At 37.7% G+C, this 18,633-nt stretch overlaps 1 protein-coding gene and 1 pseudogene across 1 annotated transcript in view; one reads left to right on the plus strand and one right to left on the minus strand.

The window, feature by feature from the left end:
* The window catches only part of LOC133564833 (pleckstrin homology-like domain family B member 1), a 689,899-nt pseudogene that overhangs the window by 247,495 nt on the left and 423,771 nt on the right, over positions 1-18,633 (plus strand).
* Positions 9,831-18,633, minus strand: part of LOC133564837 (Fanconi anemia group J protein homolog) — a 40,883-nt gene continuing 32,080 nt past the window's right edge. Inside the window, exon 9 of the mRNA XM_061919352.1 lies at positions 9,831-11,643. Within this exon, the coding sequence (XP_061775336.1) occupies positions 11,429-11,643 (215 nt within the window). The 3' untranslated portion in view covers positions 9,831-11,428. The remainder of the gene's footprint in view (positions 11,644-18,633) is intronic.

Genomic DNA, 18,633 nt, shown 5'->3' on the forward strand with positions numbered 1-18,633 from the left:
ACACCCCCATACCATCACACATGCTGACTACAACACTTTCACCCTACAACAATCACTAATACACCCCCATACCATCACACATGCTGACTACAACACTTTCACCCTACAACAATCACTAATACACCCCCATACCATCACACATACTGACTACAACACTTTCACCCTACAACAATCACTAATACACCCCCATACCATCACACATACTGACTACAACACTTTCACCCTACAACAATCACTAATACACCCCCATACCATCACACATACTGACTACAACACTTTCACCCTACAACAATCACTAATACACCCCCATACCATCACACATACTGACTACAACACTTTCACCCTACAACAATCACTAATACACCCCCATACCATCACACATGCTGACTACAACACTTTCACCCTACAACAATCACTAATACACCCCCATACCATCACACATGCTGACTACCACACTTTCACCCTACAACAATCACTAATACACCCCCATACCATCACACATGCTGACTACAACACTTTCACCCTACAACAACCACTAATACACCCCCATACATCACACATGCTGACTACAACACTTTCACCCTACAACAATCACTAATACACCCCCATACCATCACACATGCTGCCTAGAACACTTTCATCCTACAACAATCACTAATACACCCCCATACCATCACACATGCTGACTACAACACTTTCACCCTACAACAATCACTAATACACCCCCATACCATCACACATGCTGACTACAACACTTTCACCCTACAACAATCACTAATACACCCCCATACCATCACACATGCTGCCTAGAACACTTTCATCCTACAACAATCACTAATACACCCCCATACCATCACACATGCTGACTACAACACTTTCACCCTACAACAATCACTAATACACCCCCATACCATCACACATGCTGCCTAGAACACTTTCATCCTACAACAATCACTAATACACCCCCATACCATCACACATGCTGACTACAACACTTTCACCCTACAACAATCACTAATACACCCCCATACCATCACACATGCTGACTACAACACTTTCACCCTACAACAATCACTAATACACCCCCATACCATCACACATGCTGACTACAACACTTTCACCCTACAACAATCACTAATACACCCCCATACCATCACACATGCTGCCTAGAACACTTTCACCCTACAACAATCACTAATACACCCCCATACCATCACACATGCTGACTACAACACTTTCACCCTACAACAATCACTAATACACCCCCATACCATCACACATGCTGCCTAGAACACTTTCATCCTACAACAATCACTAATACACCCCCATACCATCACACATGCTGACTACAACACTTTCACCCTACAACAATCACTAATACACCCCCATACCATCACACATGCTGACTACAACACTTTCACCCTACAACAATCACTAATACACCCCCATACCATCACACATGCTGCCTAGAACACTTTCATCCTACAACAATCACTAATACACCCCCATACCATCACACATGCTGACTACAACACTTTCACCCTACAACAATCACTAATACACCCCCATACCATCACACATGCTGCCTAGAACACTTTCATCCTACAACAATCACTAATACACCCCCATACCATCACACATGCTGACTACAACACTTTCACCCTACAACAATCACTAATACACCCCCATACCATCACACATGCTGACTACAACACTTTCACCCTACAACAATCACTAATACACCCCCATACCATCACACATGCTGACTACAACACTTTCACCCTACAACAATCACTAATACACCCCCATACCATCACACATGCTGACTACAACACTTTCACCCTACAACAATCACTAATACACCCCCATACCATCACACATGCTGACTACAACACTTTCACCCTACAACAATCACTAATACACCCCCATACCATCACACATGCTGACTACAACACTTTCACCCTACAACAATCACTAATACACCCCCATACCATCACACATGCTGACTACCACACTTTCACCCTACAACAATCACTAATACACCCCCATACCATCACACATGCTGACTACAACACTTTCACCCTACAACAATCACTAATACACCCCCATACCATCACACATGCTGACTACCACACTTTCACCCTACAACAATCACTAATACACCCCCATACCATCACACATGCTGACTACCACACTTTCACCCTACAACAGTCACTAATACACCCCCATACCATCACACATGCTGCCTAGAACACTTTCATCCTACAACAATCACTAATACACCCCCATACCATCACACATGCTGACTACAACACTTTCACCCTACAACAATCACTAATACACCCCCATACCATCACACATGCTGACTACAACACTTTCACCCTACAACAATCACTAATACACCCCCATACCATCACACATGCTGACTACAACACTTTCACCCTACAACAATCACTAATACACCCCCATACCATCACACATGCTGACTACAACACTTTCACCCTACAACAATCACTAATACACCCCCATACCATCACACATGCTGACTACAACACTTTCACCCTACAACAATCACTAATACACCCCCATACCATCACACATGCTGCCTAGAACACTTTCATCCTACAACAATCACTAATACACCCCCATACCATCACACATGCTGACTACAACACTTTCACCCTACAACAATCACTAATACACCCCCATACCATCACACATGCTGACTACAACACTTTCACCCTACAACAATCACTAATACACCCCCATACCATCACACATGCTGACTACAACACTTTCACCCTACAACAATCACTAATACACCCCCATACCATCACACATGCTGCCTAGAACACTTTCACCCTACAACAATCACTAATACACCCCCATACCATCACACATGCTGACTACAACACTTTCACCCTACAACAATCACTAATACACCCCCATACCATCACACATGCTGCCTAGAACACTTTCATCCTACAACAATCACTAATACACCCCCATACCATCACACATGCTGACTACAACACTTTCACCCTACAACAATCACTAATACACCCCCATACCATCACACATGCTGACTACAACACTTTCACCCTACAACAATCACTAATACACCCCCATACCATCACACATGCTGCCTAGAACACTTTCATCCTACAACAATCACTAATACACCCCCATACCATCACACATGCTGACTACAACACTTTCACCCTACAACAATCACTAATACACCCCCATACCATCACACATGCTGCCTAGAACACTTTCATCCTACAACAATCACTAATACACCCCCATACCATCACACATGCTGACTACAACACTTTCACCCTACAACAATCACTAATACACCCCCATACCATCACACATGCTGACTACAACACTTTCACCCTACAACAATCACTAATACACCCCCATACCATCACACATGCTGACTACAACACTTTCACCCTACAACAATCACTAATACACCCCCATACCATCACACATGCTGACTACAACACTTTCACCCTACAACAATCACTAATACACCCCCATACCATCACACATGCTGACTACAACACTTTCACCCTACAACAATCACTAATACACCCCCATACCATCACACATGCTGACTACAACACTTTCACCCTACAACAATCACTAATACACCCCCATACCATCACACATGCTGACTACCACACTTTCACCCTACAACAATCACTAATACACCCCCATACCATCACACATGCTGACTACAACACTTTCACCCTACAACAATCACTAATACACCCCCATACCATCACACATGCTGACTACCACACTTTCACCCTACAACAATCACTAATACACCCCCATACCATCACACATGCTGACTACCACACTTTCACCCTACAACAGTCACTAATACACCCCCATACCATCACACATGCTGCCTAGAACACTTTCATCCTACAACAATCACTAATACACCCCCATACCATCACACATGCTGACTACAACACTTTCACCCTACAACAATCACTAATACACCCCCATACCATCACACATGCTGACTACAACACTTTCACCCTACAACAATCACTAATACACCCCCATACCATCACACATGCTGACTACAACACTTTCACCCTACAACAATCACTAATACACCCCCATACCATCACACATGCTGACTACAACACTTTCACCCTACAACAATCACTAATACACCCCCATACCATCACACATGCTGACTACAACACTTTCACCCTACAACAATCACTAATACACCCCCATACCATCACACATGCTGACTACAACACTTTCACCCTACAACAATCACTAATACACCCCCATACCATCACACATGCTGACTACCACACTTTCACCCTACAACAATCACTAATACACCCCCATACCATCACACATGCTGACTACAACACTTTCACCCTACAACAATCACTAATACACCCCCATACCATCACACATGCTGACTACAACACTTTCACCCTACAACAATCACTAATACACCCCCATACCATCACACATGCTGCCTAGAACACTTTCACCCTACAACAATCACTAATACACCCCCATACCATCACACATGCTGACTACAACACTTTCACCCTACAACAATCACTAATACACCCCCATACCATCACACATGCTGACTACCACACTTTCACCCTACAACAGTCCGGACAGTTATTTTCCTCTTTGGTCTACAGTTTCCAAAAACAATTTGAAATGTGGACTCATCAGACCACAGAACACATTTCACTTTGCATCAGTTCTATTTTAGATGAGCTTGGGCCGAGCGAAGCATTTCTGGGTGTTGTTGATAAATGGCTTTGGCTTTGCATAATAGAGCTTTAACTTGCACTCACAGATGTAGAGACAAACTGTATTTAGTGACATGGGTTTTCTGAAGTGTTACTGAGCCCATGTGGTGATATCCTTTAGAGATTGATGTGGGTTTTTGATAGAGTGCCGTCTGAGGGATGGAAGGTCACGGTCATTCAATGTTGGTTTCCGGCCATGCCGCTTACGTGGAGTGATTTCTCCAGATTCTCTGAACCTTTTGATGATATTATGGAGCGTAGATGTTGAAATCCCTCAATTTCTTGCAATGTCACTTTGAGAAAGGTTGTTCTTAAACTGTTTGACTATTTGCTCACACAGTTGTGGACAAAGGGGTGTACCTCGCCCCATCCTTTCTTGTGAAAGACTGGGAAGCTGCTTTTATAGCCAATCATGGCACCCACCTGTTCCCAATTAGCCTGCACACCTGTGGGATGTTCCAAATAAGTGTTTGATGAGCATTCCTCAACTTTATCAGTATTTATTGCCACCTTTCCCAACTTCTTTGTCACCTGTTGCTGGCATCAAATTCTAAAGTTAATGACTATTTGCAACAAAAAAAAAGTTTATGAGTTTGAACATGAAATATGTTGTCTTTGTAGCATATTCAACTGAATATGGCTTGAAAAGGATTTGCAAATCATTGTATTCTGTTTATATTTACATCTAACACCATTTCCCAACTCCTGTGGAAACGTGGTTTGTAGACAAGGTGACAACTTGACTGGGTCGGGTTATCAAGTTAAGCAGCAAAAGAGCATCAGTAGTTAACCAGCTTAGCGTGTTAGCAGAAGATGATGCAAGCTTAAAGAGAAGATGATGAAGATGATTAAAGATTAGACGTGTAATTCCAGGCTCTGCTGAAAGAAATCTGCCTTTGTTTAGAGAGGAAGCTGCAAAGTTTGAGCAGCAGCCAACACGACAGATGCTGCAGCAGACACAATCACAGACTAACTAAGCAGATTAAACTAATCGATGTCAGCATCTTGCAGACAACACAGCAGCGACTGCACCTTCAGCCAAATATTGATCATGTGATCAGGAAGCAGCTTTGCTCATCAAAGTCGGACAGAATAAATCAACTTTCCTACAACTGACTTCTTCTCAGCAATAACGTTGGATGCAGTTCTCCCCCTCAACTAACTCTTATTTTGACAACATCAAATAAACTGCATCCTGTTCGGATTAATTGTCAGACATGCGGAGGAACAGTAATAATTCAGCAATAGTATTGATTATGTAAATGCATTAAAAAGATCAAAGGGAGTTTGCAATGACATCTTTTGTAATGCGAAACTGATCTGTAAATAAACAAATGAATAATATCATGTAAAATAATACACTTAGGAAGTCAAGTGTAAATAATAAGTGTGTAAAATGTGCATGGAATATACCTTCATATATGCAATTATAGAATAATATAATATCTATATGTAACATGAAGTAATAGTCTGATATGTGTACATATTATGTCATAATCATTTGTATACACAATATAAAATATAATTTAAAGTGTACATAATATTTATAATATAGAAGTACAAACCCCGTTTCCATATGAGTTGGGAAATGGTGTTAGATGTAAATATAAACAGAATACAATGATTTGCAAATCCTTTTCAAGCCATATTCAGTTGAATATGCTACAAAGACAACATATTTCATCTTCAAACTCATAAACTTTTTTTTTTTTGCAAATAATAATTAACTTTAGAATTTGATGCCAGCAACACGTGACAAAGTAGTTGGGAAAGGGCATGTTCACCACTGTGTTACATCACCTTTTCTTTTAACAACACTCAATAAACGTTTGGGAACTGAGGAAACTAATTGTTGAAGCTTTGAAAGTGGAATTCTTTCCCATTCTTGTTTTATGTAGAGCTTCAGTCCTTCAACAGTCCGGGGTCTCCGCTGTCGTATTTTACGCTTCACACATTTTCCATGGGAGACAGGTCTGGACTGCAGGCGGGCCAGGAAAGTACCCACACTCTTTTTTTTTTATATCCAATCATGGCACCCACCTGTTCCCAATTAGCCTGCACACCTGTGGGGAGTTCCAAATAAGTGTTTGATGAGCATCCTTCAATTTTATCAGTATTTATTGCCACCTTTCCCAACTACTTTGTCACGTGTTGCTGGCATCAAATTCTAAAGTTAATGATTATTTGCAAAATAAAATAAAGTTTATGAGTTTGAAGATGAAATATGTTGTCTTTGTAGCATATTCAACTGAATATGGCTTGAAAAGGATTTGCAAATCACAAAATTTCCCAACTCATATGGAAACGGGGTTCGTATATATATATATATATATATATATATATATATATATATATATATATATATATATATATATATATATATATATATATATGATGTATGATATAATATAGAATATATATTTATACATGTACAGCATCTAAGATGTGTATACAGTGTAATATATAATTGTATATAGATAATAAAAGATGTACATACAAATAAATATGTGCCTTAAGGATGTATAACATAATATAGAACAATACATAATGGAATAATAGATGTATAATACAATATAGAAGTACATATAAGATGTATGATACAGTATATAATGGTATAAATGCATATGTATCTAAGATGTGTATTATAATAAACAGCATATAGTTAAATAATATGTATATAGTATAATACATATTCAAATGATATATGTGCCATGGCATAGTATACAATAACATACAGTGAAACAATAGATGCATAATATTGATGAATGCATGTAATATATACATACATATATATATATATATGTATATATATATATATATATATATATATATAAATATATATATACATACATACATATATATATATACACATATACATACATATATACACATATATATACATATGCATATATATGTGTATACACATATATATATGTATATATACATATATATATATATATATATATGTATATATATGTGTATGTATATATATATATATATATATATATATATATACATACACATATATATACATATATATACATATGCATATATATGTGTATACACATATATATATGTATATATACATATATATATATATATATATATGTATATATATGTGTATGTATATATATATATATATATATATATATATATATATATATATATATATATATATATATATATATATATGTATATATATATATATATATATATATATATATATATATATATATATATGTATATATATACATGTATGTTATGTTGCATCTATCTCAAATACTTTTGTCAAATTGTTCTGGCCGGAAATAATTTGGCCCTTTGAAACATTTCTTTGTCTTTGTGTGTTGTATGTAGACCACATTGCTTAGCAGAGTTGAGGGATGCAAATGCATGTCAAGTTGATCAACAGATTGTATTATCCTCCATCTCCAGTGCAATAACAGTACTGACATGAACAGATTGTATTATCTTCCATCTCCAGTGCAATAACAGTACTGACATGAACAGATTGTATTATCCTCCATCTCCAGTGCAATAACAGTACTGACATGAACAGATTGTATTATCCTCCATCTCCAGTGCAATAACAGCACTGACCTGAACAGATTGTATTATCCTCCATCTCCAGTGCAATAACAGTACTGACATGAACAGATTGTATTATCCTCCATCTCCAGTGCAATAACAGCACTGACATGAACGGATTGTATTATCCTCCATCTCAAGTGCAATAACAGTACTGACATGAACAGATTGTATCATCCTCCATCTCCAGTGCAATAACAGTACTGACATGAACGGATTGTATTATCCTCCATCTCCAGTGCAATAACAGCACTGACATGAACAGATTGTATTATCCTCCATCTCCACTGCAATAACAGCACTGACATGAACAGATTGTATTATCCTCCATCTCCAGTGCAATAACAGTACTGACATGAACAGATTGTATTATCCTCCATCTCCAGTGCAATAACAGCACTGACATGAACAGATTGTATTATCCTCCATCTCCACTGCAATAACAGCACTGACATGAACAGATTGTATTATCCTCCATCTCCAGTGCAATAACAGTACTGACATGAACAGATTGTATTATCCTCCATCTCCAGTGCAATAACAGCACTGACATGAACAGATTGTATTATCCTCCATCTCCAGTGCAATAACAGCACTGACATGAACAGATTGTATTATCCTCCATCTCCAGTGCAATAACAGTACTGACATGAACAGATTGTATTATCCTCCATCTCCAGTGCAATAACAGTACTGACATGAATATATTGTATTATCCTCCATCTCCAGTGCAATAACAGTACTGACATGAACAGATTGTATTATCCTCCATCTCCAGTGCAATAACAGTACTGACATGAACAGATTGTATTATCCTCCATCTCCAGTGCAATAACAGTACTGACATGAACAGATTGTATTATCCTCCATCTCCAGTGCAATAACAGCACTGACATGAACAGATTGTATTATCCTCCATCTCCAGTGCAATAACAGTACTGACGTGAACAGATTGTATTATCCTCCATCTCCAGTGCAATAACAGTACTGACATGAACAGATTGTATTATCCTCCATCTCCAGTGCAATAACAGTACTGACATGAACAGATTGTATTATCCTCCATCTCCAGTGCAATAACAGCACTGACATGAAGGCTAAAAGGTCATTAATGGCAGCCTTAAAAAAAAAAGAAGTAACTAAATAGTTACTTTTCACAGTCACGCATTACTTTTTAGTTTAAATAACAGTTACTTTTGAAATAAAGTATTAGTAACTGTAACTAGTTACCGGTTTTCAGTAACTGATTTACATCGTAACAAGTTTATCAAAAATTGGCAAACACAAAAACAAGTATTTTGTAATTTTGTGTTGTTGTACTGTTGTAAATATCATTTGTGTTGACTTCATTTTTGTATTTGGATCCACATTTTAAAAACAACAATAAACTATGAAATCTTTCCATTGAGGCAAAAATAGACTCAATTTAAAATGTACTTTTATGTCATGTTTTAATCATAAGATGGATTTCAAAAATATGTACAGTACACTTTTATGTACAGTACACTTTTATGTACAGTACACTCTTAGGAATACTACTCGATTACTAGTCATTGTTGGATGTTCATTACACCTTTATGTCGACAACACGTTTATGTTGATGACATGTCTATGTCGACAACACCTTTATGTCAACAACACGTTTATGTCAACAACACGTTTATGTCAACAACACGTTTATGTTGACGACATGTCTATGTCGACAACACCTTTATGTCAACAACACGTTTATGTTGATGACATGTCTATGTCGACAACACCTTTATGTCAACAACACGTTTATGTTGACATGTCTATGTCGACAACACATTTATGTCAACAACACGTTTATGTCAACAACACGTTTATGTTGACGACATGTCTATGTCGACAACACCTTTATGTCAACAACACGTTTATGTTGATGACATGTCTATGTCGACAACACATTTATGTCAACAACACGTTTATGTCAACAACACGTTTATGTTGACGACATGTCTATGTCGACAACACATTTATGTCAACAACACGTTTATGTTGACGACATGTCTATGTCGACAACACATTTATGTCAACAACACGTTTATGTTGACGACATGTCTATGTCGACAACACATTTATGTCAACAACACGTTTATGTTGACGACATGTCTATGTCGACAACACATTTATGTCAACAACACGTTTATGTTGACGACATGTCTATGTCGACAACACATTTATGTCAACAACACGTTTATGTTGACGACATGTCTATGTCGACAACACATTTATGTCAACAACACGTTTATGTTGACGACATGTCTATGTCGACAACACATTTATGTGACAGATATAAGCACTTATGGACATAAAGGTGTATGAATATGAACATGCTATTGTGATCACATGACATATTTTCTTGTTCTCCTGACATGTTGTTGTTTACATGTTGTTGTTTACATGTTGTTTACATGTTGTTGTTTACATGTTGTTGTTTACATGTTGTTGTTTATATGTTGTTGTTTACATGTTGTTTACATGTTGTTGTTTACGTGAGCATTTGGAGGAAATAAAAAGTTCTAAAGTTTGTAGACTGAATCTGAAGATCTTACATCTTGTCTTCTCTGTCTTTGGATCTACAAGTCTTCCTCCTCAGGTTCCTGCTCTTCTTCCTCACTAGAAGTTGTTCTTCCTCCTCACTTTCCTTGTCTTCTTCCTCCAGGGTCTCCTGGACCCAAGGTGGTCTGCTTTGGAGCAGCTGAGATCCTCTCAGACCTTCTGACTGCTGCCTTCCTGCAGCCAGTGAGGGAGCTTCACAGGAAGCCTCTCCTCCGTCTGCTCCTCAAAGAGTTCTGGGGTATAACAGAGTGTTTGGTCTTCAGGGCTGTGGTCAGGGTGGTGGTCAGGGGTGGTGGTCAGGGTGGTGGTCAGGGTGGTGGTCAGGGTGGTGGTCAGGGTGGTCTTCAGGGCGGTGGTCAGGGTGGTGGTCAGGGTGGTGGTCAGGGTGGTCTTCAGGGCTGTGGTCAGGGTGGTCTTCAGGGTGGTGGTCAGGGTGGTGGTCAGGGGTGGTCTTCAGGGTGGTGGTCAGGGTGGTCTTCAGGGTGGTGGTCAGGGTGGTCTTCAGGGTGGTGGTCAGGGTGGTCTTCAGGGTGGTGGTCAAGGTGGTGGTCAGGGTGGTGGTCAGGGTGGTGGTCAGGGTGGGAGGTCAGAGGGCTAAAGTCCAAAGGAGGATCTTCAGCTGATGGTTGAAGAAGAGGAAGAGTGTTGATCTTCCCTGGAGGAGCCAAACACAACATGACTACAAAACAACATGTCTACAAACACAACATGACTACAAACAACATGACTACAAACACAACATGACTACAAACACAACATGTCTACAAACACAACATGACTACAAACACAACATGACTACAAACACAACATGATTACAAACACAACATGTCTACAAACACAACATGACTACAAACACAACATGTCTACAAACACAACATGACTACAAACACAACATGTCTACAAACACAACATGACTACAAACAACATGTCTACAAACACAACATGACTACAAACAACATGACTACAAACACAACATGACTACAAACACAACATGACTACAAACACAACATGACTACAAACACAACATGACTACAAACACAACATGACTACAAACACAACATGACTACAAACAACATGTCTACAAACACAACATGTCTACGAACACAACATGTCTACAAACACAACATGACTACAAACAACATGTCTACAAACACAACATGACTACAAACACAACATGACTACAAACAACATGTCTACAAACACAACATGTCTACAAACACAACATGACTACAAACAACATGTCTACAAACACAACATGACTACAAACAACATGACTACAAACACAACATGACTACAAACACAACATGTCTACAAACACAACATGACTACAAACACAACATGACTACAAACACAACATGATTACAAACACAACATGTCTACAAACACAACATGACTACAAACACAACATGTCTACAAACACAACATGACTACAAACACAACATGTCTACAACACAACATGACTACAAACACATGACTACAAACACAACATGACTACAAACACAACATGTCTACAAACACAACATGACTACAAACACAACATGACTACAAACACAACATGACTACAAACACAACATGACTACAAACACAACATGACTACAAACACAACATGACTACAAACAACATGTCTACAAACACAACATGTCTACGAACACAACATGTCTGCAAACACAACATGACTACAAACACAACATGACTACAAACAACATGTCTACAAACACAACATGACTACAAACACAACATGACTACAAACACAACATGACTACAAACACAACATGACTACAAACACAACATGACTACAAACACAACATGTCTACAAACACAACATGTCTACAAACACAACATGTCTACAAACACAACATGACTACAAAAACCATGTCTACAAACACAACATGTCTACAAACACGACATGACTACAACACAACATGATTACAAACACAACGTGTCTACAAACACAACGTGACTACAAACACAACGTGACTACAAACACAACATGTCTACAAACACAACATGACTACAACACAACATGACTACAAACAACATGTCTACAAACACAACATGTCTACAAACACAACATGACTACAAACACAACATGACTACAAACACAACATGACTACAAACACAACATGACTACAAACACAACATGTCTACAACACAACATGACTACAAACACAACATGACTACAAACACAACATGTCTACAAACACAACATGACTACAAACACAACATGACTACAAACACAACATGACTACAAACACAACATGACTACAAACACAACATGACTACAAACACAACATGTCTACAAACACAACATGACTACAAACACAACATGACTACAAACACAACATGACTACAAACACAACATGACTACAAACACAACATGTCTACAAACACAACATGACTACAAACACAACATGACTACAAACACAACATGACTACAAACACAACATGACTACAAACACAACATGTCTACAAAACACAACATGACTACAAACACAACATGTCTACAACACAACATGACTACAAACACAACATGACTACAAACAACATGTCTACAAACACAACATGTCTACAAACACGACATGACTACAAACACAACATGATTACAAACACAACATGTCTACAAACACAACGTGACTACAAACAAAACATGACTACAAACACAACATGACTACAAACACACATGTCTACAAACACAACATGACTACAAACACAACATGACTACAAACACAACATGACTACAAACACAACATGACTACAAACAACATGACTACAAACACAACATGAGTACAAACACAACATGACTACAAACACAACATGTCTACAAACACGACATGACTACAAACACAACATGATTACAAACACAACGTGTCTACAAACACAACGTGACTACAAACACAACGTGACTACAAACACACGTGACTACAAACACAACATGTCTACAAACACAACATGACTACAAACAACATGTCTACAAACACAACATGTCTACAAACACAACATGACTACAAACACAACATGACTACAAACACAACATGACTACAAACACAACATGACTACAAACACAACATGACTACAAACACAACATGTCTACAAACACAACATGACTACAAACACAACATGACTACAAACACAACATGACTACAAACACAACATGACTACAAACACAACATGACTACAAACACAACATGTCTACAAACACAACATGACTACAAACACAACATGACTACAAACACAACATGTCTACAAACACAACATGACTACAAACACAACATGACTACAAACACAACATGACTACAACAACATGACTACAACACAACATGACTACAAACACAACATGTCTACAAACACAACATGACTACAAACACAACATGACTACAAACACAACATGACTACAAACACAACATGACTACAAACACAACATGGACTACAAACACAACATGTCTACAAACACAACATGACTACAAACACAACATGTCTACAAACACAACATGACTACAAACACAACATGACTACAAACACGTGACTACAAACAACGTGACTACAAACACAACGTGACTACAAACACATGACTACAAACACAACATGACTACAAACACAACATGTCTACAAACACAACATGACTACAAACACAACATGACTACAAACACAACATGACTACAACACAACGTGACTACAAACACAACGTGACTACAAACACAACGTGACTACAAACACAACATGACTACAAACACAACATTACTACAAACACAACATGATTACAAACACAACAGGACTACAAACACAACATGTCTACAAACACAACATGACTACAAACACAACATGTCTACAAACACAACATGACTACAAACACAACATGACTACAAACACAACATGACTACAAACACAACATGACTACAAACACAACATGACTACAAACACAACATGACTACAAACACAACATGTCTACAAACACAACATGACTACAAACACAACATGACTACAAACACAACATGACTACAAACACAACATGTCTACAAACACAACATGACTACAAACACAACATGACTACAAACACAACATGACTACAAACACAACATGACTACAAACACAACGTGACTACAAACACAACGTGACTACAAACACAACATGTCTACAAACACAACATGACTACAAACACAACATGTCTACAAACACAACATGACTACAAACACAACATGACTACAAACACAACGTGACTACAAACACAACGTGACTACAAACACAACATGACTACAAACACAACATGTCTACAAACACAACATGACTACAAACACAACATGACTACAAACACAACATGACTACAAACACAACGTGACTACAAACACAACGTGACTACAAACACAACGTGACTACAAACACAACATGTCTACAAACACAACATGACTACAAACACAACATGACTACAAACACAACATGACTACAAACACAACATGACTACAAACACAACATGACTACAAACACAACGTGACTACAAACACAACATGACTACAAACACAACATGTCTACAAACACAACATGACTACAAACACAACATGTCTACAAACACAACATGACTACAAACACAACATGACTACAAACACAACATGACTACAAACACAACATGTCTACAAACACAACATGACTACAAACACAACATGACTACAAACACAACATGACTACAAACACAACATGACTACAAACACACATGTCTACAAACACGAACGTGACTACAAACACAACATGACTACAAACACAACATGACTACAAACACAACATGACTACAAACACAACATGACTACAAACACAACATGACTACAAACAACATGTCTACAAACACAACATGACTACAACACAACATGACTACAACACAACATGTCTACAAACACAACATGACTACAAACAACATGTCTACAAACACAACATGACTACAAACACAACATGACTACAAACAACATGTCTACAAACACAACATGACTACAAACACACATGACTACAAACACAACGTGACTACAAACACAACATGACTACAAACACAACATTACTACAAACACAACATGACTACAAACACAACAGGACTACAAACACAACATGACTACAAACACAACATGTCTACAAACACAACATGACTACAAACACAACATGACTACAAACACAACATGACTACAAACACAACATGACTACAAACACAACATGACTACAAACACAACATGACTACAAACACAACATGACTACAAACACAACATGACTACAAACACAACATGACTACAAACACAACATGACTACAAACACAACATGTCTACAAACACAACATGACTACAAACACAACATGACTACAAACACAACATGACTACAAACACAACATGACTACAAACACAACGTGACTACAAACACAACATGACTACAAACACAACATGACTACAAACACAACATGACTACAAACACAACATGACTACAAACACAACATGACTACAAACACAACATGACTACAAACACAACATGACTACAAACACAACATGACTACAAACACAACATGACTACAAACACAACGTGACTACAAACACAACATGTCTACAAACACAACATGACTACAACACAACATGACTACAAACACAACATGACTACAAACACAACGTGACTACAAACACAACGTGACTACAAACACAACATGACTACAAACACAACATGTCTACAAACACAACATGACTACAAACACAACATGACTACAAACACAACATGACTACAAACACAACGTGACTACAAACACAACATGACTACAAACACAACATGACTACAAACACAACATGACTACAAACACAACATGACTACAACACAACATGACTACAAACACAACATGACTACAAACACAACATGACTACAAACACAACATGACTACAAACACAACATGACTACAAACACAACATGACTACAAACACAACATGACTACAAACACAACATGACTACAAACACAACATGACTACAAACACAACATGACTACAAACACAACATGACTACAAACACAACATGACTACAAACACAACGTGACTACAAACACAACATGACTACAAACACAACATGACTACAAACACAACATGACTACAAACACAACATGACTACAAACACAACATGACTACAAACAACATGACTACAAACACAACATGACTACAAACACAACATGACTACAAACACAACATGTCTACAAACACAACATGACTACAAACAACATGTCTACAAACACAACATGACTACAAACACAACATGACTACAAACAAACATGTCTACAAACACAACATGACTACAAACACGACTACAAACACAACATGACTACAAACACAACATGACTACAAACAACATGACTACAAACACAACATGACTACAAACACAACATGACTACAAAACACAACATGACTACAAACACAACATGACTACAAACACAACATGTCTACAAACACAACATGACTACAAACACAACATGACTACAAACAACATGTCTACAAACACAACATGACTACAACACAACATGACTACAAACACAACATGACTACAAACACAACATGACTACAAACACAACATGACTACAAACACAACATGACTACACCAAACATAACATGACTACAAACACAACATGACTACAAACACAACATGACTACAAACAAACATGACTACAAACACAACATGACTACAAACAACAACATGACTACAAACAACATGACTACAACACAACATGACTACAAACACAACATGACTACAAACACAACATGACTACAAACACAACATGACTACAAACACAACATGACTACAAACACAACATGACTACAAACACAACTGACTACAACAACATGTCTACAAACACAACATGACTACAACACAACATGACTACAAACAACAACATGACTACAAACACAACATGACTACAAACACAACATGACTACAAACACAACATGACTACAAACACAACCATGACTACAAACACAACATGACTACAAACACAACATGTCTACAAACACAACATGACTACAAACACAACATGACTACAAACACAACATGACTACAAACACAATGACTACAAACACAACATGACTACAAACACAACATGACTACAAACACAACATGACTACAAACACAACATGACTACAAACACAACATGACTACAACACAACATGGACTACAAACACAACATGACTACAAACACAACATGACTACAAACACAACATGACTACAAACACAACATGTCTACAAACACAACATGACTACAAACACAACATGACTACAAACACAACATGACTACAAACACATGACTACAAAACAACATGACTACAAACACAACATGACTACAAACACAACATGACTACAAACACAACATGACTACAAACACAACATGACTACAACACAACATGACTACAAACACAACATGACTACAACCCAACATGACTACAAACACAACATGACTACAAACACAACATGTCTACAAACACAACATGACTACAAACACAAACATGTCTAAACACAACATGACTACAAACACAACATGACTACAAACCACAACCTCGCCTACAAACACAACATGACTACAAAACACAACATGTCTACACAAACACAACATGACTACAAACACAACATGACAACAAACACAACATGACTACAAAACACA

Source organism: Nerophis ophidion, linkage group LG13, assembly GCF_033978795.1.
Source record: "Nerophis ophidion isolate RoL-2023_Sa linkage group LG13, RoL_Noph_v1.0, whole genome shotgun sequence".
NCBI lineage: Eukaryota > Metazoa > Chordata > Actinopteri > Syngnathiformes > Syngnathidae > Nerophis > Nerophis ophidion.